The sequence below is a fragment of the Megalobrama amblycephala genome, linkage group LG6 (assembly GCF_018812025.1).
Source record: "Megalobrama amblycephala isolate DHTTF-2021 linkage group LG6, ASM1881202v1, whole genome shotgun sequence".
NCBI lineage: Eukaryota > Metazoa > Chordata > Actinopteri > Cypriniformes > Xenocyprididae > Megalobrama > Megalobrama amblycephala.
This window is the reverse complement of record NC_063049.1, coordinates 16,805,366-16,830,814: the sequence shown is the minus strand read 5'-3', so window position 1 is coordinate 16,830,814 and position 25,449 is coordinate 16,805,366. Positions and strand designations below refer to the sequence as shown.

At 39.9% G+C, this 25,449-nt stretch overlaps 1 protein-coding gene across 1 annotated transcript in view; it reads left to right on the top strand.

Annotated features, from left to right (window-relative positions):
- Positions 1–1,061: 1,061 nt before the first annotated feature.
- The window catches only part of LOC125269987 (NALCN channel auxiliary factor 1), a 162,978-nt gene continuing 138,590 nt past the window's right edge, over positions 1,062–25,449 (top strand). The window contains exon 1 of the mRNA XM_048193128.1: positions 1,062–2,977. Within this exon, the coding sequence (XP_048049085.1) occupies positions 2,345–2,977 (633 nt within the window). The 5' untranslated portion in view covers positions 1,062–2,344. The remainder of the gene's footprint in view (positions 2,978–25,449) is intronic.

The window sequence follows — 25,449 nt, the reverse complement described above, 5'->3', positions numbered from 1 at the left end:
TTGTTTTCACGTCTACAGCCAGTGGAAAAGAATCAGGATGGGACTTGGGCAGAAATCATGTTCATGGATGAGATTATTAAAGTTACTGTAATATGAAGCAGAGCAGGGCGAGTGATGTTGGAGCTCAACGAGACCGCTGGAGAGATTGCTAATGAGAGACGAACGTGACACATGTCTTGAGAGCAGCGGAACTTTTATTATGCCGCATTCGCTGCTTTCGCCTTTTTTGGTCTAGCGTATGTGAGGTAACACAGCGCTGTTTATCATATTAGATACATTTGAGTACTGAAAGTTGTTATAATGCTTCTCTGTGCGTTCGCTTGGCGGCTGCTATGAGACACTTGTTGCACACTGCAGTAAGCTAGATTGATGTTAGTCATGGTAAAACCTGGTACTCGCGGTAAATCAAGAAAACGTATATAACATGATTCGTTTCCAGTCGATGAATGAATCCAAATAGTTCCTCATCTGTCTAATAAAACATATGTTTTTTTAGACAGATGAGGAATATAATGCGTCTTTAGTGTTTCCATGATTTCTACAAAAAAACAGAAATTAAGGGTATGATGTCATTGATAGGCAACGCACGGACACAGCCCGTGTACTGGTTAAAATTGCTTATTTCTCTGGATTTAAACATTCTTGGAAACATTTGGGATAATGTAAGTACACAAGCCAACTAAATATATAACATTGTTCTAGTGGTTTTTGGATATTTTAATCTAAAACTCCTACATATTGTGCCTTTAACTGGTTTCATATGTCAGATTTATTGCATGACTTGGGTCAGTGTAATGGTGAAGGGATAGGTCAAATAGGCCAATTGATGGAAGGTTTGCAAAGAAATTTCATGCTCCCTTGTAAAAGTATTTTTTAGTATTTTTAAAATACAAAAATACAGTAGTTTATTTTTATATGGTGTGGCTGCTGTATTTTGTAGTTTATTTTGATACACTTAAAATTAAGGTATTTGGTATTTTATTTAAAAAAAAAAACATTTTGATGTATTTTTTTCCCCAACCCTGTATATATATAAAAACAACTCATTTTTCCTAGGGGGTGCGATTTATCTCAAGGAAAGGACTCCAAGCTGTTCAACATGACAGTGATTTGGCTACTTTAAGGATGCAAATGAAAAAGCACTGATTTACATGCCAGCCTCGCCTCTCTCCTCACGTTCAGCACCCAGATACTGAAAGAAAGGCAGAAGCCAAGCGCTTGGTGATTTTGCACAGCACGCACACTTTGTTTGCTTTGAAATGTAGGATCAAACAGGGCCATGCCGCACAAGGTTAGCCTGTTAGAGGACAAATATACTGTATCTGTCTCTCTTTCTCTCTTCCGCTCTCACACACACTCGCCTCACGTTTCCGCGCTCGCTTTCCAACGTGCTGCTTTGACGCCCAGATGTCTCTCCTGTGCCCGGCTCCTTACACACAGTTACACGCTGCATACTAATAAACTTCAGCCTGAACGGGATGAACGAGACACAGAAATGTCGTTCATCTCTATCACACGCTGATTCTCCTTCACGCAACATGTTGTGACATCCTTTTCCTCCCGTCTTTACGCATGTAAAGGACATTACGCATCGCCAAGACGATGTTATTTAGCACCACCGCGTCTTTAACGTCCACACTGCGTCGTTTATTTTTCTCGGAGCTTGTAATGAACGGATTGCTTTTGACGGGAACGTTTGACGGGTTGCTGAAGATGAATGGACCATGAATGTGGACAAGATAAAATGACAAGGGGGTGTCCGGCTTTAAAATCTAAACATGTACGGGAAAATGTGCATTTATTATGAGTGATCTCTCATATTGACACGTCCTGTGAGTGCGAGTGTGTGTGTGAGAGAGAGCGGGCGCGTGCGCACGCGCGTGTATCCATCGCCTGTAGTCTATAGATCTGTGTTACTGCGCCAGGATGGAGATGACGCAAATGACCCAGCTCCCCAAAAAGTGTTTCAAGACGAACATGGCGGCAACTTAACACAGGACCCAAGATGATGATGATGATGAACAGCAGAGAAGATCGAAGGCAATCCGCCCAGATAAGGAAAGCGCAGCTCGTTCAGCGTCTTTCCTTCCCTTGAGGAGATACGGGGACACAGGCAGGAGCTTCGGGAACAGAGGAGGCATGTTGTCACACAGAAAGCGCTTTTTCTCCCGGGAGCCATGCGGAATAACGGAGATATGACCGCGCGCGGCTTTATCTAGCCCTAGAGAGTCGGATACAGCTGCCGGGAGCGCTGTTTAACGGGAAGAAAACATTACAAATCAATGCATTTTGTGGCAGAGGAGCCGTCGCGGTGGAGTCGGCCAGTGCTGCTCTTTCCTGAAATATGACCAGGGGTGCTTGGACGTGTCGGCAGCAAGATGACGGCTTAAAAATCTGCTTCGCACCCCGAGAGGACGAAAAGCCATTATTCACCGATTCGGAAAGGGCCCAGAGATGGCGACTGTCCTTAGCCTCTCTTTTGTTTATCACCGTTTTGCTCTCTGATCATCTGTGGTTCTGCGCCGAGGCGAAACTGGCGAGGACGCGAGACAAACGGCACACGAACCATATACTTTCATCCAGCCATCAGAGAGAGCAGAGTCTTATTTTTATAGGCAATTCTACCAAACCTCTGTGGAGACTTGAAACTTGTCATCCTGACAGCCTCTCCAAAAACTGCTGGACTTTCGGCGAGGCGGAAGCCGTGTGCTCGGGCCTCTCCGAGTGGAACCTGAGCGATTTCTATCTTTCTTTTTGTAACTCCTACTCGCTTTTGGATTTGTTTCACGGGTTTAGGAGTCCGGACAATTTGACCTGTAACCTGGACATGGCTGATGCGTCGGGATGCAGCCAGTGCGTTCAGGCTTACCAACGCTACGACCGACGAGCTCAGGAGAAATACCGAGAGTTTGAGCTTTTGGTACAGAAATATGAAACGGATGTATATTCGGTGCGGACATGCATGGAAGAGTGCACGGTAGGTGTACGCTGCCTTTCTCTTTGGTGTTGGTTTGTTTGTTGACGGCTTGTAACCGAAGCTCACGTATACTGGCATCACATTTATTTCACATTAAGCGAATGAAAAAAGCACCACATGTGTACGCTCCGCTGTTTTGTCATATGCGCGCGAGGACGCGCGCGGGTACACGGTGTGCGCGCACTTGTGGATTAACGGGAGGTGGATTTTGTGGCACCCTGAATGCAAAAGTTTGGGTCACATGGAAAGGAGCATATGGAAACGTCCAACAATATGTTTTCTGTGGTGTGTGTGCAGGTGATTCCTCCCTTAGTTGAAATTATGAAATTATGCAAATCCACTAGCATACTAATGGATGATCCATGACAGAAATACGAAGTGCTGGGCAAGCTAATCAAAAATGTAGCTACTAGCTAGCAGAAAATAACTAAACTAAACTGAATTCTACTGTTTAGAGAAGGTAGAATTTCAGCTATCTCATATTGTTATAAATATAAAATATTAAAATAGTCAGATGTAATTTGATAATTTTATCTAATACATTTTATTATTTAAAAAATCCTAAAATTGGAATGCTATACAGCCAGTTATTGTGAGTGTGCACACGTGACAGCACTAGTTTAAACAGGCCAATGTGAGTAATGACTATCATATTCATTTACCTTGGAATAGCATGCAAATACCATGATATTTCAAAGAATAACATGGTACATGTTGCAGTGATTCCTTTTGGTACCTTAAGTGATTTTGTGTGTTAGTGTTTTTGCAATATTATCATGGAAAACGTTTTAGTGAGCGTCAATACTAGCTTAATCAACAAAACTGGTTGGCTAATAAGAAATGTAGTTAAACTGGTTAGAGCCTTTCTGAATTTGGCCTGGTTTAGGGCACTATCCAGCAAGCCAGGCAAAAAAAAAAGAGACCACCTTAAACCAGTAAACTGTCTTAGGTTTGTTTAAGAGGTTTGTGTCCACAGGGGTTGCACTCATAGTAGGTAATTACCTCAGTATGGAAGGACAAAGCTGAGGGCATGTCCTCTCATTTGAAACAGTCAGAGATTTATGGTTTTAGGTTTCCTGCAATCTGCAAAGATAAAGAACAACACAAAGATTGTGTGTGAGGGAGAGTGAGATGGTGCAGTGCTTTATGGAATTTCAATAACGTTAATAGCGCAGCAGTGATTTTTCTGTGTAATCCCCGGAAGGCTATTCTGTTCTAGTCATTGTTCAGGTGTTTTTCCTCTTCCACTTCAGTCATGGCGTTGAATAACTTTGCTGTTGCATATGCATGAAATAGGACTGTTGCTCTTAATAGAGCAGCAAAGAAGGGCATATGAAGCATGTCATTCTCAAACAATTAGCGATATCAAGATGTTTGAGTTCATATTTCCTGTGCTGTGGGTTGAGGAAACAAGGGTAAAATGTTCTGCCAAACCTACTGAAGGACACTTTGGAAAGTACATTACACACTGTTTCAGTGAGTGTGCAGCAGATTGTTGCATCTCTCTCTTCCTGCTTTTTTTTTTTTTTTTTTCTCTCGCTATTCTCTCTTTCTTTGCATTCTTTATTTATGAATTTTTAGATTTGCTCAGGTTTACAGGCGAGAGTGGCTTGGTCCCTGTCCGTGGTTCTGAAACAAGTACATAGTAATGAATAAGACACAATCACACCTGGAAATGCAGAACAAAAACAATTCTTATTTTAAACCCATTTTCTCCCTAGTAACAGTCTAAAATATTTAATTCAAGTTGTATTTACGTCTAGGTGCTGCAATGCTGTTTAACATTTTTAAACATGTTTTTCGTGCCTGAACATTACAGAATTAGTACTATTTTGATGAATACAATTTGCAGTGTTTTGGATGCTAAAATAAATAGTCAATTACAGTAATTTAAAGGCCGTGTTATATTGTGAACATAGTCACAGCTAAAGGCTGTTTTTGTGCACATGAGATTGATTATATGGACTATCCTTGAGACCTTATTGGTTTTACTGTATAAAAAAGTAATACTGAATTAACTCAAGTATTAAGTGGCAGCCTTCATTGATACAGCATAACATTGGCATTAAACAATGATGATGATGATCATCCACTGGTGTTACTGAATTGAGGAAGGCAGAACAAGAACTTTTTAAACAAGAAATTTGTTTAATAAATACTTCACTGAATAGAATATATTAATTTATCATGTCTTAGATTTAGATATTGAAGGTTAAATGCGAAAAAAAAAAAAGCCCTGAAGCATTAGTATGGACTATGCTCAAATTGCATATTACAGCTCTCACCAATTATTTACACTACTTCAGATGGCAGACAAATCCAATGCATAATCCATATTAATCCATAGATTGTTTAGACACTACCCAAAATTACTCTTCCATATCCCAGTCCAAAATCCATGCGGTAAAGAACCTAAGACAGAACAGGAACTCTCTGAAAGAAATAGATTCATAATCCTCCATCTGTCTAAATGTGTGTGCATGCATGTTTGAGAGGGAAAACAAATTTGTATTTTGTTACCTCTTCCCTAGTTTCAGCCTCAGGCTGCATGGGCCGCCCACAGTCCGTTCACTGACCATGTGATGCATACTGCACACAAAACTACCAAGCTCTAATCTGATTGGCTAGCTTTAAGCATCATCCATATGTGTTTTTTTTTTAATCATTTCACCTTCAAAAAGTCACATTTACAAGGTAACTAGATATTCATGATCAGAAATACCCTGTATACATTACTTCATTTTCCTTATAGCTGTGAAATAATTTGTACTTATTACTCTAGAATGGACAGAAACTCTGATAAGAGTCTATACACCTTTCCCATTATTTTTATAGTGTTTTCTGTGGAACCATTATTAACCAATTATCTATAATTATTATTATAGTGTAATAAATATGCCCTTTACAAGGAGGTATAAACAAAACAAACTGTGATTGGTCACTTTATATGTCAATCATACAGTCTGTTCATGTGTAAGTGGGTGGTTCTTGGCCAGAATACTCTGCAATGTGTACCGGATCTTATGCTGTTAGTCAAACGTCTGGCTAAACAAGACTACTATTTCACAAGAACGCTTAGTAGAGACAGTCTTGTTCCTGCAAGGCTTTTTGTCGGTTAGAATGATTCTGATTGACTGATGTTGATTGACAGCTGCTAGTGGATACGAAGGGGCCCAGGTGTCCTCCTTTGAACATGAGCAGGTTTTTTGAGAGGGTCAGTCTCAGGTCAACTTTAGAAGAGACTTGAATTTGTTAACCCTGTAAAGCCTGACAAATGGAATAATAGTCAAAAACCTCTTTTTTAATGGAACGTTTTTTTGAAAATTTATACAACCTAGACAAAAGTTTGAATATCTGTTTTTTTTTTTTGTTGTTGTTGTTTTTTTTTACTTGAGGAGGGGAAAAAAACGCATCAAACTGAGCAAACATGTGAAATGTGATGTAGTTTCCGATAATGATATGGTCAAAAAGAAAGATAAAATTCAGATTTTTATGACCAAAACACTGTCGTTTTTACAACCCGAATTCCAGAAAAGTTGGGATGTTTTTTTAAAGTTGAATAAAATGAAAACTAAAAGACTTTCAAATCACATGAGCCAATATTTCATTCAAAATAGAACATAGATAACATAACAAATGTTTAAACTGAGAAATTTTTACAATTTTATACACAAAATGAGCTAATTTCAAATCTGATGCCTGCTACAGGTCTCTAAATAGTTGGGACGGGGGCATGTTTACCATTGTGTAGCATCTCCTCTTCTTTTCAAAACAGTGTGAAGACGTCTGGGCATAAAGGTTATGAGTTTCTGGAGTTTTGGTGTTGGAATTTGGTCCCATTCTTGCCTGATATAGGTTTTCAGCTGCTGAAGAGTTTGTGGTTGTCTTTGATGTATTTTTCGTTTAATGTTGCTCTAAAACCCATAGTGCCTTCCAAAACATGCAAGCTGCCCATACCGTATGCACTTATGCACCCCCATACCATCAGAGATGCTGGCTTTTGAACTGAACGCTGATAACACACTGGAAGGTCTCCCTCCTCTTTAGCCCGGAGGACACGGCATCCGTGATTTCCAACAAGAATGTCAAATATGGACTCGTCTGACCATAGAACACTTTCCCACTTTGAAACAGTCCATTTTAAATGAGCCTTGGCCCACAGGACAGAATGGCGCTTCTGGACCATGTTCACATATGGCTTCCTTTTTGCATGATAGAGCTTTAGTTGGCATCTGCAGATGGCACGGCAGATTTTCTTAACACAAAATTGTATTCCTGGGCCCATTTAGTAATGTCATTGACACAATCATGCCGATGAGTGATGCAGTGTCGTCTGAGCGCCAGAAGACTACGAGTATCCAATAAAGGTCTTCGGCCTTGTCCCTTATGCACAGAGATTTCTCTAGTTTCTCTGAATCTTTTGATGATGTTATGCACTGTAGATGATGAGATTTGCAAAGCCTTTACAATCTGATGTTGAGGAACTTTGTTTTTAAAGTATTCCACAGTCTTTTTACGCACTCTTTCACAGCTCTGCCCATCTTTACTTCTGAGAGACTCTGCCTCTCTAAGACATCCCTTTTATAGCTAATCATGTTACAGACCTGATATCAATTAACTTAATTAGTTGCTAGATGTTCTCCTAGCTGAATCTTTCCAAAATTTCTTGTTTTTTCAGCCATTTGTTGCCCCTGTGCCAACTTTTTTGAGACCTGTAACAGGTATTAAATTTGAAATGAGCTCATTTTGTGCATAAAATTGTAAAATTCTTCAGTTTAAACATGTTATGTTATCTATGTTCTATTGTGAATAAAATATTGGCTCATGTTATTTGAAAGTCTTTTAGTTTTCATTTTATTCAAATAAAAAAAAACGTCCCAACTTTTCCGGAATTCGGGTTGTATTGTGTGGCCAAAACATATGCAATATATTACAATGATGATTGAGAGATGTACAAATAAACATTCCTCATAAACCTGATGTATCATATTTAATACTCACATTTTAACATGATTTTTTACAAAATTATCTATGGATAATCAAGTAAAAGTTGCTTCAGTCTAGTAAATGTTCATCTTGAATTATTACTAACAATATAAAAGTATAAGAATCAGTAAACATTTCACAGCAAAAAGACACGTGTACAGTGACCTGAAAGAGGACATTTTAGAATCATACTAAAAAAGTGTAAACTATCAATCAGATGGCAGAAGGCGTGTAGAAAATTGTGTACAACAGGTTTTTAAGCAAAGTTGTGATCATGTTGATAATTTATATGCATTTTAAATTTGATACAGTAGGGTTAATTTGCTTGGAAGAGAATATTTTCTCTGATCTGCGTACATAAAATCCCTTTTTATTTAAGAAGAATGCATTGAAAATCCTTCCACTGTTTAAAAAGGAGACATGTAATCAACATACTAAATACTTGGTCCACAGAGAACGGCTGGAATTGATACCTTGTTTTGTGTGTGTTTTTGCATTGTAAGCTGTGTGTGAATCACAACTCATCTCCTTTTGTCCTCCTCCTTTTCATCAGCTAATCAGCGACAAGAATGCAGACTGTAAAAATTGTTGGAAGAATCACGTCGTCCTAATGATATAAAAATCTGATTCTGGGGAGTTGGCAGCCTTTTAACACAATCTGAATTGCAAATCTGTTCTTATGTTCGTGTGACCTTTGCACAAGCACTGCACTTTGTCTTTGAATTGGGGAATGTCAGTTTAATGACCCCTGCACTTCTTGAAGTGAAATTATATTTCAGGGGAAAACAATCATATCTCTCTTTGTCTCTTTTTCCCTTTTTTTCAAAGCATCTTTTCCACTTCTTCTCCCTCTCCCTGTGTGTTTGCTCGCCTCCTCACCTTCGTGGCCTGCACATTGTTGCACACAAGTGGGGAGATAATGACATTTTGGCGAGAAGCTGCCCTCTTGACAGCACGACAGTGTGACTTTGTAAGGGCGCTTTATTCACTGCCTAAGCCATGGCAACTGCAGAGGGAGCAGAATCCGGCCCTCTGCGTCCTCTTTCCTAGGGCATTAAATATGTATGGAACTAAAGAGGCATGGACCTGCCGGATCTCTGTTTGCAAGGAAAATTAATGAGACGGAAAGACAGAGATTTCCACCGTGCTGCCCCATGTATGCATCCGGGAACAGGCACTTTTGGCACTGAATATCGGTGGTGATTAACATACAGAGGGTGGGATTACACACCTTGTGGACATCCATCATTTAATAATGAAGTGATCTTAAAGGTGAAGTTTTGTGAATGTGGAGCTACCAGCATTGAATGGAGTGGTGAAATTATTATAGTTTTGATTTCTTGAACTCTCTACGTTCACCTACCACATTTAAATAGTGTATAGCCAAATTCACGCCATTGTACATTTTGCTGTGTCAGGCTGGTCTAGATGTACATAGTAATGTTCTGATAGTGCCACAGTGATTGCGCTTTTTAGGTTGAAATGTATGGTTCCAAAATAAAAGCTGTGGTTACCAGAAGATTGCCATGAAAAAATATGGTAGCGACAACTTTTTATGAATTTCACTTAAATTTATATAAATAAATAAATAAAATCAAATGTGAAGTTTTCACACAGGGAATTCTGGGAATATCAATTTACTGTAAATTATAAGATTACAATCTTTTTCACTTCCGAAAACTGTAAATTTAACAGTATTTTACTGTAAAATTATGCTTGTTAAATTGATGTTCTGTTAGATCTATTAATTTTTTTCACTTTATATTGTAAGGACACTTACTGTTAACTAATTAACAGGATTTTACTGTTGTATTTTTACTATTAAAAGTGCATTTTTTACAGTTGATACTATATATGAAGCTGGGATAGAAAAAAGTATTTAAACATCCAAAAATATCACACAATTGGTGTCACTAATACTTGCTTGGATTATTTGTATTTACACTCTCAGGAGAACTTCTCAATAAAAATTTCCACCTAATTCACAAAACGTCCATGCACATAAATTAGTTCTTAACCTAGTTCTAATGTTAATGAATTGGGAGTATTCTAAATGACCGTGACCGTGTCCTCAAGGTTAGACATTTGCATAAAACACCCCCAAACCATCTCCATATAAAGGCTTTCCACACAACCTTTACAGCCTTTCGTCACTCTCAGCAAACATACGATACTCTTTAACCCTTTCAAGCATGAGTTTAAAATATTCTAACAGACCCCCCAGAGTGAGTTTTTTTAAGGCAACCGTTATTTTAGAACGTTGCACTTATTGTTTGCATGGTGGCACATCATGCTTGCCACGTAACACACTGCAGCGACAATAATACTCTATGACAGATGGATCACTATTATTTTGTTTTTCCTTTTTTATTTAAAATATTCACAAACTTGCTCACCAAGTCATCAACTATTTGATATTCCGATTCTCAAATATGTGTAAGTGAGTGTGTTTTGTCGTTTAAAAACCTTTATAAATTATCTTTATAAAGATAAAGATAAAGATATCTTTATAACGTGGGATGGGCACGCACCACCATCTTTGCCCCACAGTTCACAGAGTCCCGTCAGTCAGATTTACAGCGCATGAATTAATCAGTTTCTCCCAAAATATATGCAAGTAAGTGGCTGGTGAACTGGAAGAATAATAGAGTAAACTTTATAGTTACTTAGGCCCACTATGTGTGTCTGATATGAATAAATGTTGGCAAATTACATTTGAATGAATTGTTATTGCTGCTTCCACTGATGTCTGACATCAGTGTGTATTTTATAAACTCTAAATGTATTGTTTTACTGGTGTTTATGTGTATTTAAATGTCTGAAACCTTAAAAAAAAAAAAAAAAACATTATGTAGCTGTGATATATGACAAGAACTGAGCGCATCCGTCTCGCAGCCAAAGCGCGAAAGCACAGTTTGAATCTGCCAGTTATGTGACGTCACTGAACGTTCTAAATCCCATATGTGGGACCGTACCACTCAAAAGGTTAAAGATGCACTCTTGACTAAAAGCATGCGCAGCAAGATTCTCCAGCAATGCCAATTGTCATCATCAAAACTACTTCAAACATAATGTGTGTTTCCCTTTAAATGCAAATGAGCTGCTCCCCCCAGCACGCTTTCCAAAAGAGGGTGGAGCTTTAACAGCTCACGCTTCGGTTGCTCAACAACAACAAAGCTGGAGAATCTCACGCAGCCAAAATGACAATTGTCAGTAAAGGTGTTCAGCCTTACATTGTTCAACCCAGAGTCAGACACTGATGGAGAGACTCAGGAAGAAGTTCAAACTTATAGAATGCAACTGGACGTTTCTGAATGGTGAGTGAATAAATTTATGTAGTTGCTGTGGAGTTGATTCAACTCATCGACTAGCATGTGCCGTTAATCTTTTGTGCAAATCCAGCGTTGAATTGACCCTCTTTTGTGAAGCAGTCCGGCGTAAAATGATGGCAAGGTAACAACACTCTACTACAACAACTCTTTCTCTAAAGCAGCCCAACATGGCCTCACCCCTTTGTTGCATGTTCTCAGGGGCAGGGTTTATGTAAATTTTAGGGTTAGTGATGTCACTAACCCGGGAAGAAGCTTGTTGTAGTCCCTACCAGGGTCACTGTGATTTTGCCAAGTAAGACATGTTCCTGGATCAACATCTATGGCTGCGTTTACACTTGGCATTAATATGTGATCACCGTGATCCGATCAAGCAGATCAGATCATTAGCCAATCAGGACACAGCGAGTTTATATTTGTTCACATTAAGTGGCCTCTGTATCTTCATAAATGATCGGATTTTTGTTAACCGCACAATATTTAAATAGGCGTGTTTGAAAGGCAGCCGCATCAAATAGCTTCATAGCGTAAAACAACTTTCACTTTAGCCTCTATCAATGCAGTGCACATAGCACAACATTTTTGTGATTTATACTACAAAAGTACAATCGATCACAAGTAGAGAACTTAATCTACCAATTTAAGTTTCCCAACATTAATCTTGTATGGTGAAAAAAAAAATATCTCGACGCATTTCATGATTGAAAGGAGTGCGTAAGTAGCCTGGTAATACCAGACTCTGCTACTTCACTTTGCTTCGTAGACAGAGTCTGGAATGGCATAATAGAGAAGTGTTTTCTCTCTCGCTAGGGGACGCTTGTCTGAAGTTTAAAATCATTGGTTACCCGTAAGCCAATCAGATACGTTTAGTTATGACGTATGTTATCCGCCTGTACAGCCGCATCGAAGCACAGACATCATGCATCGAACTCAAATCTATGATTGAACTTCCACTGTAAACCTGTTGTAAACACATGATGATGTGAGCGAAATACCGGAGTGAACATGGCTGTAAACGACTTTTGCAGATTATGCGAAGTTAATGCATCCCGAAGTTTGCATCCCGTGTCTCGTTTCCCATTTCCGCGGTCGTTTCGGTTTTCGATTTCTCTAACCTACAATGTAAAACTCGGCGCTTAGCATCTACGTCACGGCTCTCAGCCCGCCCTCTGTTCGTTGATTGGCCCGGCTGTTTCCAGACCGGTGGCAAACACAAAGCTCTGACGCTGTATCAGACTGAGTACAGAAGCGAAATGAAATTGAGCGGAAGTAGGAAGTCTGACGTAGTCAGGCTAGTGCGTAAGTTTGTGTAATATGTAATGGCAGAATCTGAACTCTTTGTATTAAAGAGCATTAATTAGAACTAAACAAGGGTAGACTATATATGACACCAGATAAGAGTAAAGACGATACAAATTAAACAGTGTCCTATTGCTTTCACCCACTTAGGCTACTTTACTTTCCGATGTAATCTCCAGTCTTAGATCAAATAAATTTTTTTAAATGAAAAAATACTTTCAGAGTTGAAAAATAACTGGGTTTATCATGTTAAACAAGTAACATCATCCAGGTTTAAAGTTAAGTTAAGCGTACAATATTGGAAATAAACTGAAACAATAAAAACATACGCGATCACCTCATTTAGATAATGTTGCACAATTAAAATGAAAAATGACACACAAGGTAGCCTATCATGTAAGTCTAAATTAACAGTTTTAAAGATAGACCTTTATTGTAAAGTTCAAAGAAGTTTAATTTCTTGTCAAAACTGGGTCTGTCCATTATTTTCTGACAGCCATGCGGAGAGACTGGACGGGAATTTAAATGACGTCGCCCTCTGAATGTAGATACGATAGCTGGATCGCGTTTACAGTACACTGAGATCCGATCACAATGCGTCCTCGACTCCCTCCGAACCAGGACACGTTGATCGGATAACATTCCAATCACAAACGCGTTTACACTTGTCTTTTCAATGCGTGGACAACATCCAGATACAGGTCAAGTGTAAACGCAGCCTTTGTTATTCCTGGAACAACATTCCAATCAACCAGTCAGATTTGAGGGACAAGTTTACCGTTTATGTCAAGTTTAGGCTTACAACCAGGGTTAGGTGCTTTTACATCAGTGTTATTCACCTATCTTTCCCCTTTGATTTTAGGGATAAGTTATGGGTAGGATTAGGTTTAGGGGTAGGAATAGGGTTAAAGGGGTGGTTCAATGCGATTTCACTTTTTTAACTTCAGTTAGTGTGTAATGTTGCTGCTTGAGCATAAACAGTATCTGCAAAGTTACAGCGCTGAAAGTTCAATGCAAACGGAGATATTGTCGTTTAAAGTTATGTCAGTTTAATGCCTACAAAAACGACCGATTTTGGACTACAACAAGCTTCTTCCCGGGTTGGTTTGCAACGCCCCCGGGAACACACAAAAAAGTGGGCGAAGCCATGTGGCGCAGCATAATGAAAGCGGAAGTGTTGTGTACACCGGGCGCAAGCTGCGCGACGCGTCAAAAGATAATAGAACCCATTATAATCTGTGATATTTTCTACACTGGATGCGGCGCTGAAGACAGCTTCCAGAATCTACACGAGTTCAATGCTGGATTTGCAAAAAGGCTTTTACTGAAAGATGAAGCAGTTCCCACTTTAAAAGCAGAAGCTGCTGTTTATCGGCCCCAAACTGTAAGTACGATTTATTGTTTGTACATGTCTTTTAAACGTTTAGTTCTGTTGCTATTTGGTTGCATCAAGGACATGTACAAAGAGAAACTCGTTTTTGCTTCGCTAGCCAGTTAGCTGTATTATAGTGCATACTTCTCCAACAAACACCAACAAACGTCTGTTCATAGACAAATGCTGTAAATTAAACGCTACCTTTACAAAAATGCTACTACTCAGTCATGTATTTGACTACAGTAAAGCTTTAATCAGGATAAAACTGTATATTGAAAGCTAACAAACAGCAGTGACAGCATCTAAACACTTTCACACAAATACAAAATGAAATACCATTTATAAACGTCCTTTAAAAGCTGCGATTGCTGTTCATCTGGGTCTGATTCAGGCTCAATTTGATACAGCAATATAATCAAATTGAGCACACAATATAACCGAAGCCCACGTAACCGGTAACAAATGGTAAGGGGCGTGGCGTTTCCGGATGCTTCAGCGAATCACGATGGCTCTGAATACACTGGGCCAACTAACCAATCTGAGCACATTGCGTATTTCAGAGGGAGTGGCTTCATAGAAGCAGGAAGTCAAACGAGCCGTTCATATGACAATGGAAACAGAGGTGTAGAATAAAGGTAAAATATATGAAAAATACACCGGTTTCAAAATAACAAAGCATTAAGACATGTTAAACTGTGCCCCAAAAACACAATCAAGCCTAGAAAAAAAACCCATTGAACCACCCCTTTAAGACTAAATTTTCAGACTGGAATGTTGTTCTAGGATCAACAAAATATGTTGATCCAGGAACATGTCTTATTTGGCAAAATTACGGTGACCTCCCTACCAGCCACTTGCGAATTTTTAAAATAAAACATCTCCATTTGCATTGAACTTTGAGTGTCGTAACTTTTGCAGATGTTGTTTATGCTCTAACAGCAACATTTAAGTTTAAAAAGTAAATTCCTAATCAACCACCCCTTGACGCATTCATAAGGCCATCTAGAGTATGCTATTTCTGTGTATGTGCGGTTTAAGTGGTTTAAGTTGATTTTAGTATGGAAGTTATTGATGAATCATTATTTGAGTTCCTGTTCATTGTCACTGCACAAAAATGAGTCCTCTTTTTATGTTCCCCAGAAGAATGCAGAAGAAGTTGTTTTGGAACAAAGTAAGAACGAGTAAAACACTTTTCTCTTATGTATAAACTATTCCTTTAAACAAATGAGCAATCCATGCACAATTCACATGAGAAATATCCTTTCCACTGTACAGGCACATCCAAGCATCATTACTGTTATGGAAATATTTCTTAACCTCACCTACCCGTACACCAACACGCCCACCCACGCGCACTCTCACACACACTGAACCCAAAGTAGAGAAAGAAACTGGCAAGTGTGAGTGTTTACTCTCCTCAGGTAGGGAATAATCTAGCTGCGGGGTTCGTCCACCTGCATCTAGGCACGGAAACCAAGCACATGGCCATAAACACACAGTAACCAGACCTTTCATTTAGCCCTGCCACTGCCTGAGCAGCAGGTACCTCCTTAATCCTTTCCAACTAGACCGGTCTCCAAATCGTTGAAATCAATGCTTCCTGCTCGAGTCCTCTTTAACCTTTCCAGGAAGGGCAGATGGCGAAAGGAAGGCTGGCTGACGAGGCTTCTTTGGCTCAGAGGCTCATATGCCACTCCGTGTCCCTGGAGTTGGCTTATCGTCCTCAGCCCTGGGGCCTTTTTGACACGGCACAGAGGCTCAGCGGAAAGCCAGAGGACAAAGCCAAGGATCACGATCCTATTCTACTGTCGCCGCACGGGCCAGAGATGCGCTCGCGGCACTCGTGTGATCGTTGTTTTCCCCTGCCTGGAACACTTGTAAAACCACAAACAATTACTGTCAGCTCTGTGCACACATGGGCGTGTTTACCAATGTGTTGTGAATTCCCATTTAGAGACAAGACAGATATGAAATGGAAGATAAATGAAGTTGGATGTGGGAAGTGTCTTTCCCTGTTTGAGTGAATGGTCATAAGCGAGCACAAAGTTATTTGCTGCGGCTTCATAATGAGGAGTTCAATGAGGAAACAAGTTAAAACAGACAGGGATGGGTGTGAAACTGCATGTTACTGTAAGGAGATGGAATACACAGATAGATCAGAGAGACCATGAAAACAGACAGTGATAAAGTGAGGTTTCTGTCACTAAAATATTTAGTGCCTGATTGATGTTCCTAGCACCAGACACTGTGGGAACCTCATAGGACTTTAAAGTCAGCATGAAACGGAAGTTGCAATAGGATTTTCTTCCCTATAGTGATATATGTCTCAGTGAAATGATTTCTTAAATAAATCAATAAATTATAGTGCGGGACTTGATTTTGTCTATCAGGAATTGATTGGATGGTTGTGGTTTGCTATTGCTGTGATGTCATGTGAGTGACAGGTTTACCCCGCCCTCGCACCAGTAAAAACATCATCAGAGAACAGAAGAGATGTTGCTGCAAGAGGGAGGGGAAGTTATTTTGATTAAAGATCATGAAGGCACATGCCACATGAAGGCACATTAATACTGCAATATTTCATAAAAACAAGAATTGTCCATTTTGATTTCATGGTGACTTTAATGGCATGTAAATGGACTCACCTTACATTTGGGTTTGCTAAAGTGTGAGTCTGAGTTTTTTCAAGATATCCAATTTTCTCTCCACTTGGCATGTATAGATTTTTGTGAGAATTTCAGAGGTTCATTATAAGTTATTATAATGAACTGAACCCATAGTAGGTTACTGCCAAAAATTCCCTGCTGGCCCAGAGCCTGTGTGAGAGAGTTTAAGAAAGATTGACAGAACAACCATTTGTCCTATTGGGTCAGCGCTATTTATTACATTTTTTTAAAATGTTATGCTTTGTTTATTTGAACTAGAAGTAGCTACAGATATTTTCTTCCATATTTTTTCCATATTCCATATTCTTTTTCGATATTCAGTTACACTCAAATGTATGTCACGTACATTGGAGTGTAACTGAATATCGAAAAAAAATGTTGGGTGGGGACTTGATTCTATCAATCAGTTGTTTGAATGGAGGCAGATCTGAATGTGAGCTTGCAGCTAATTGTAAGAAAGGGGCGGAGTTGAGAAGTGTGGCTTATGTCAATAGTCTGTCATTTCACTTGAAGATAGAATATGACATTTTGATAATTACCAGGCCAACCGTCCAATCAATCAATCAATCAATCAATCAATCAATCAATCAATCAATCAATCAATCAATCAAACACATGAACAAACATACTCTCTACCTTTATTTAACTTTATCTATAATACTTTTAGACTACTTAAAAATAAATATTATTTATTTTAAAATAAATATTAAAAACTAAATGTAATAAATTGCAGGCAAGTAAAAATCTGATGAGAAAAAAAAATCACATGTATGACCTGTGATTGGCTGTATATGACATAACAATACAACAGGACACATAAATAAGTATGGATATACATGACACACACACACTTCTTGTCCCACACACATTGAAGCAAACAAGCAGTAATTGTGAATCTCTGGAGTGCTGTTTCCTGCAGGTCCAGGCCTGGCCCTTTCTTCCGGTCTAATTCAATTTGTGACCTCCTGATTCTCTCTGCTGTACTTAGTGCTAAAGGAAGGAAGCCTCTCTCTCTCTGTGCACTTACGTGCCTCATCCACTGCTGGAGCCGAAGTCTTCTGTTGTACTTGCTCTAGGAGAGGTGATTTAGTCTCCGAGACTCACTCTCTAAAACTCACGCACCAAAAAAATAAAAAATAAAAAATCTTTCTTTTCCCATCTATTCTTCACAGTCCATCTCAGATCTATATGTCGGATTATCTCTATATTTCTATTACAGGCTGTGTCCACACAAGCTGAGACAGACTCCCTGAGGTCCCTCAGGACTGCCTCTAGAACATGGCAGTTAAGACAAGCCTTTCTTCCTTCTGTCTTCCCACATCTCTCTTCTTCTCCTGAGTGGGGGATGGCCGGATGCTCTGCCAGCGATCTGTTTTACTGAACTAATCCTTCCTGCAGGCTACAGTCTGTTAGAGGACATGTACAAAACCTCCGAAATCTAGAAATCTGCACTCTTAAATAGCATACAATTAGTTCAGGTTGTGAATTACAGTGTTAACGTCATTAATAAGCAGCACAATCTCATAAGGGAAACGTCGCTGTAGAGCTGAAGATATTATCACTTGTTTGAATGACGCAGAACATGGAAGCAGATACAACTGTAAAATGTTGATATTTGAGGTATTGCAATTTTTGAATTGTTGTTTTAATTTGTTTTGCATCTTACATCTTAAACCAGAGCTCCATATAAAAAAAAAAATGCTTGTCATAATTAGTAGATATGTTTCATCCAAAGCTATTTATAAGCTATTATAAGCTATTTATAATACAATAATTGCAGAGACATTACCCTGAAGCAAGTTGAGTGCCTTGCTCAGTAACTTTCCACTTAATGGGTGTCAATTATCAGAAATGAATCTACACCCTTTGTGTGATCAGCAAAGTACAATCGGGCCGCAGAAAACAAGGAGTCAAGGTTTTTGGTAGTTAGCATGGTCCAGTTAGCCCACTGACGGCCATTCAAAACTAGCTATGTATGTTCTCTGACAAATTTCTAGCAACATTTTTAGCATTTGGGGTGTCTTGTAATTGTCTCTGATGAATCTGCAATCGCAGTCACAAGACTGCCTGAGATTGAGGATCATCCATAGGGACTGAGGTGGCTATTTAGCTGGAGGTGCTGTGCTGTAGGTAATTAAGAGCAGTGTGTGCTGGTTATAATGAATTAGAATTAAACAGAGCAACTCATTAAGGCTCTCTCCTGGGGGAACTATGAGCAAAAGGAACAGTATTTATTTATATGACCCTGAGAGGGAGACTTCAGTCAAATCTGACTAACAGATGTCATGGCAATCCTGTATTGACCTGTGTGTGTCGAGAGACCTCAAACACACTTGAGGTCAGAGCCACTGATGAGGTCAGCTCGCTTTCTCTGCCTCTTCATCGGTTCCTCTTACGTCTCTGAAGCTGATGTCTAATTTAATTAGAGCGTTGTTGGTTTTCGTTGAGCAAACAGCAGAACGGAAGGGAAACTCTATGTCATATGAGATGGCAGTGTTTGTCCCACTCAAGAAATCACACGAGAAGTCACAACGTCTCTGGTGTTTTCCCTGAGCATGTGTGGGATTACGGCTTCCAAGAAGAGATGTGCTGATTTTATGAGAAGCTCAATCATAAAGTCTCATTTCATCCCTTCTATGTGATATGCTTTGCTTCTCATCCATTTTGTATACACAGCAGTATCTTGCTACTACACAAAGTTCTTGTCATGTTTTGTGAGTTGCCATTTTAAGTAACACGCAATCAGATGATCTTTTTATCCCTTGATAAAATAGTTTATAATATAAATTAAGTCTAGGTATTTTTTTCTCAATGAAAACCTTTTATTGTACAGCTTGTTCTAGGAGTTCTTGTCATCTGTCAGATGCCAAAAAAATGGCAACCTACTGGTGACAACTAGTAGAAGCAAGGATATGGAAAGTTTGAAAGAATTTCCAACTGAATTTAAACCACTGAATATGCAAATTTGTTACAAAAAACAATGGTCTGAATATTACTTGTTGAATAATAAATTGTATTTAAAACAAAACAAAACAAAACAAAACAAAACAAAACAAAAAAACAGAATAATTTGGAACTGAACTTGGGAAGGTGAATATATACCCCACCCCATTACCAATTCTAAAGATTTCATTGACCATGTCAATAATCAGTGCTCGATGCCCATATAACGCTAAAACAAATAATAACCCCCAAACAACACCCTAACCTTGTGTAATTAAGTTGTCCAACGAAATAAGATGTGGGGTGGAGTTTGCGAAAAGTTTGTGGTTTGAGGAAAAAATCACGAGGTACAAATCTAAGATCTCTGTCATGTTAATTTAAACCTGAAGCAAAAAAATAGTCCAAAGGTCTGTTGAACTTTTGTTCAAATTTAAAAGGTAACCAAAGGTACCATCACATTTATCATTAGTAGAGAAGGAAATTCCATAAAGCATTATGACCAGTAAAGTATCCAAGATGGTGGACAAAGCAAGATAAATGTTGTTTATTGATAATTCATTCAATAACACAAAGTATCAGTAAAAGCAGTATTTGAGACTAATAAACCAATAATTTGGTGTACTATATATTCTTATGTTTGTTATTTATTAGCTTAGCAACATGCTACTGCCAAACTCTATTGAATTCAATTGTGAGTCAAACCTTTGTGAGACTTTCATGTCATGCAAAGTTGCTGCTTATGTAGACCTTTCTAAATTAATCGCTTATGAAGTTCCAGTTCAGTTAGGATTCTGCTTTAAAAGGCATCTGCTTATGTAAGCTGTTCACTAGGAACCACTGAGCCCCCTTCACAGACCCATGCCTTTATGTGTCCCCCAACACAACATTATGTGGATTGAATATGAGTGCTGACTTCTAATGTACAGCAAATGCTGTTGCTGTTTCTGCATGCAATTACCCATAATGCAGGTTGCTGACTAGATCATAATACCACAGATGTTTCTTTATAGCTTTGTGTTCGCACGCAGCATTTACATACATTCGCCTTTCTGCTTACATAAAATGGCCTCATTACTGTCTGTCTTCAGTGTCGGCACAGTGTCGGTTCTGTTTTGCTGTTGCCTCCTGTTGACATTACCAGTAATCATGTCATTTCCTGTTGACTCCTCCTCACACGTGTCGTTGGGTGCCAGTCTTTTCTCTGCAGCTCTCCTCTCCTGTCTGAGGCTAGAGACAGTGCTTTATCTTCCCACCATACTCTGCTCATTTGCGGCTGAATTCTGCCGCTGGGCCGGCGTGTCAAACGGATTATGGAGCAGAATGAGATTAAGGAAAACAGCGTGAGAGTGTGACCAGCCATTATGAGTGTTTCAATGCTAAATGCCTCCTTCTCCGAAGCCAGTGCAGTGAGCTGGAGCATGCAGTTGCTGCCTTTATTGATGTCTATGCTGACGGTGTCTTCCTCACTGACAAAAATGTCTCCTTCATTCATTCTGCCTTCTCCTCCCTCTCAGCTCATAATTTTCAGTTTGTTTGCATGGGTGCCTTATTTTTTTCTAAGTGTTGGATCATCTTCAATTATCATCTTCAATAATCTTCAATTGGATCATTCTTCATTGTAAGTGTAACAAGGATTAAGGCTCGGGGAAGAAGGAGGCAGGATAAAGGCCACAGGGATAGGCGGGATAGGCGGGTAAAGCGGCAGCCCCTCACGGATGAATGCCTCACAAACATGAATGAATGAATGAATGAGGCATTTATATCCTATGTACTACTGTACACCCAAAGCGCTTTACAATCATATCAGGGGTCTCTCCTCATCCACCACCAGTGTGCAGCATCCACTTGGATGATGTGACGGCAGCCACAGTACAACGGCGCCAGTACGCTCACCACACACCAGCTGTAGGTGGAGAGGAGAGAGAGTGAAAGAGCCATGGGGATGGGGATTATTAGGAGGCCATGATTGGTATGGGCCTATGGAGGGAATTTGGCCAAGACACCGGGGTTACACCCGTACTCTTTACGAGAAGTGCCATGGGATTTTTAATGACCACAGAGAGTCAGGACCTCGGTTTAACGTCTCATCCGAAGGACGGATATAAACATGAACAAAACACAACGTAAAGTCCAGGTCTGGTCCTCTCTCGTCTTTCACTGTCATCACTCCTTCTTTTATCCTTCCGCGCTCCTTCATGAGGCTCAAGGCCTGTGTGGTGTGCAGGTGACGCTCATTAGCCCTCATGCAACCTGCCTCGCTCAGTTCCCACAGCTCTCGGCCCCACCCTTGCTTGCCACATACCCCCATCGCCTCTCGCAGGCCGGGGGTACCCTCTAGACTGCACTCTACTCCCCCACCTCTGGGTGGGGCAGTCATGGTGGCTGCAGCACCTGGGGGTAAGGATGGATGAGGTGAGAGAAAATGAGACAGAAGGATGAGGAGAGACAGAGATGAGAGATGGGAGAGAGGAAAAGAAAAAATATTCTTGGTCCAGTTCCCAGACACACTGGCGTTCAGTCCTCAACCAGCCAAGAAGCCCTCACTCACGGTGTCATGCGACGGTACTGGACGCTCCTTGGTAGACAGCTCGATACCCCTCCACCCCCTGGCGGACGTCGAGGGCTACATTGGTTTCTCCCCCATCATGGTGGACGGCAGCAGGCTCTGGCCTCAGCAAACGGTGGCCCTCCTTCCTCCTTGGGTTTTGGCACCAATGTAGCAAGGTTTAAAGTTCAGGGAGGAAGGAGGAACATTCAACATCTTTAATCATAATTAAACAAACAACAAAACAAAAGTAAAGTGGCAGGCCCTCATTAGCCCTCACGTCACCAGCCTTGCTCCATTCCCACGGCTCCTGGCCCCACCCTTGCTTGCCACAGTATGAATATCATCTTATTTTTAAAAGCAATATTTTACTTAAATGAAATTCTCATGTCGTTCCAAACCTTTATATAGTGGTTTGGTTTGTACATGTATGTATGTAAGGGAATGTGTTTGTTTCAACAGCTTTTGCAGTGTGTGCTCTTGCAGTACAAATCTATGATCTCAATACCTAAACACTGGCCATGAGGGAACAGGATCTCAGTTGATCTGTGTTGTGTATGGAGCGCCTCAGATAGCTGCTGTTGTGCTGTCATTAAAGACACTATCAGCTGCGAGGTGTAGATGGGAATCAGGAGATGCTTTAATACTGTTCCTAATGTAAACACAGTCTTTATTATCCCACAGACTCCCACAGATAACTATCACTGTCAGAGAAAATAGTTTCAGGCACAAGAAGACCAAAGTAAGGGAACGAAGGAGGAACTGGAAAAGCTCATTCATAGCAGATAGCTGCTAATGAGATGTTAATGTCCGCATGAAATCAACTGACCTGATGCACATTACTAATATTGTGGTAAACAATGAATCTCTGCAAGTTCCATAGAAAAGTCTAGAAATGTGTTCTTTCTCTGTTGATGTCAGTTTGATGGCTTGGGCAGAATATCCTTTAACCTTCAATCTCTTGAGAACTAGAGATGTCGAGGAGGTGTGGTAAAATCAAACCCCACCCTCTATTTTTTCTCATTTAATATTCTGTTTTTACTCTAAAAAATGTCAGAATACTGAAGTAAAGTTGGTCATATTTTAGCGATTATGTGAACTTCCACCGTTTTGCTACATAGCCTTTCTACAAACTCTCTGTCTAAATGTTTTACCCGTGATGTTTTGTGAGTGACAAATGTTTTGAGGGCTCTTTAAAGTGTGAAATGGAGTGATATATCCCTGTCTGCTGTCTTTCACATCACATCTCAGAATTGTTACTAGTGAAGTGCCCATGAGCAAACATGGCAGCATGCAGTATATTCGGTATAAGTAAATGTGATGTTGGAGTACTATGGTACGAAGATATCCATGTACCATTATAAGTATTATACCATTATAAATATTCCATGGTATTAGTCCTCCATGATACATGTACAAAGTGAAGTTATTAACGTAATTTTGGATGAGTATGCCCATCTAATCTTCTAATAAATACCAAGGTATAAAATCAGCCTCTTACCACTTCCCATTGTTAGTTCTTTCTGCACATTTTGTATATTTTTGCCTATGTAATAGGGGGGTGGGGGGCAATTGGAGCTCGATTAGAATATCCTCTTTGAGCCCCTCTGTAGCAGACAACAAGCCACATCTGTTTACCACTTTCACTAAGATTATATGGGCACACAAACTCATGAAAACATGGTAAAACCGGGGCAACTTTGGTAAGTTTATTGTTAGTGTATCCTTTCTAGCAGAAATATATTTTTTTTTATGTCATTGTGCATTACAGTACTCCATCCATAATCGCAAGACACATCCTGCCACCCTTGTCCAGCTGCCCATGAAGAGCACGCAGACGTACAGTGTGTCCCAGCATACACATGCTGTAAAGTGGTCAACAGTGAGGCTGAGTGCTGGTCTCTCTCACCCTCACGTCCCAGAGGGAATGAGACACAGTGCTAATGGAAGAGAGCTGTCTCAACAAGCCCCTTAGTTCTCTGTTTCTCCATCTTTTCCTCTCTTCATTCCCGCTCTCTTTACAGTAGGGTCTGAGAGAGTGTGAGGCATTCAGTGATGATAATTGGCTCAGATTCCCAGCTGGTTTTAGTGGCATTAAATATGAATAGCAGGCTCATGCAGACTTGTTTAGACGAGAGGAGCTACGAGCAGAGAAGCGTTTTTTCATGAAGTATCATCAGTGTGAATAAGTGCAGGCTAATGAAACAGGTCTAAATCAGTGATCACTGGAGTGCTGTCACACACACACACACACACACACACACGGCTGATTGTAATCAGCCACACATCAACCAGGTGGAAGAAAAAGAAAGTCCTGCCATATTCACCTTCCCAGTCCTGTTTTTGAGACCTGCAATCAGAGACAAACATAAGATTTAATTGCTCAATATGACGACTGTAGTACTGTCTTAACGCCAGGACACACAAAACCAACATCAAAGAACTAACGCAGATGAAAGCAGACAGTGATGTCACCTCATATCACTTGAGACTGGACTCTTAAACACAACACAAAGACTAGCCACTGGCTATCTAGCATGTATGTTCTGTGTCTGCATGAGAGGAAATAGCTCTCCATACCAGCAAGTGGCAGTGGTCTTAATTGTCATTCGAAAATAAAAAAAAAAACGAATAAAGCTAGGACTGAGGATGTACAAACCGTAAACAAATGAGTGCTAGCTTAAAGTCACCATGAAGTCACCGTATTTCTGATTAGGATAATAACCAGGAGAGTGTGAGGAGATGGGGTGGTGAAGGGATGCTGAGAAACTGTCGAGGAATATGGGTGAGTCGACTGTGTCTCTATATATAGGCTTTCACTCATGCTGATTGGGTAGACATGTTGATTACTGATTGTTGACAGCTGGCTCAAATGATTATTTGAACGTTACTCCTCCCGAATTTTGTAAGTAAAACATCATTTCAGGAATGGTCACTTCTTGTACGAAATACTGCAGTGTTTATTTAAAATTATTTATCAGTGTACATTGTATAGTGTACATTATTTTCTTTTTTCATGTGCCAAAATAGCTTCCCCTTCCTCTTGCATCGACATCTCTTCTCTGATGCCGTAAGGGCGGGATCAAAATGTCACTCACATGACATCACAGCAATATCAAACCACAACCATCCAGCCATCCAAGGATAAAATCATGTCCCATTCTACATTTTTCCTTGTTCGAAAATCTGTTTCATTAGGATATACGTGACAATGGTGAAGAAAAATGATTGTGACTTCTGCTTCATGTGACTTTAACAGTTTCACATTAATCTCACACACCAAAAATAAATAGCGCTGTGCCATTTAAAATATGCCAGATTGCGGTAAT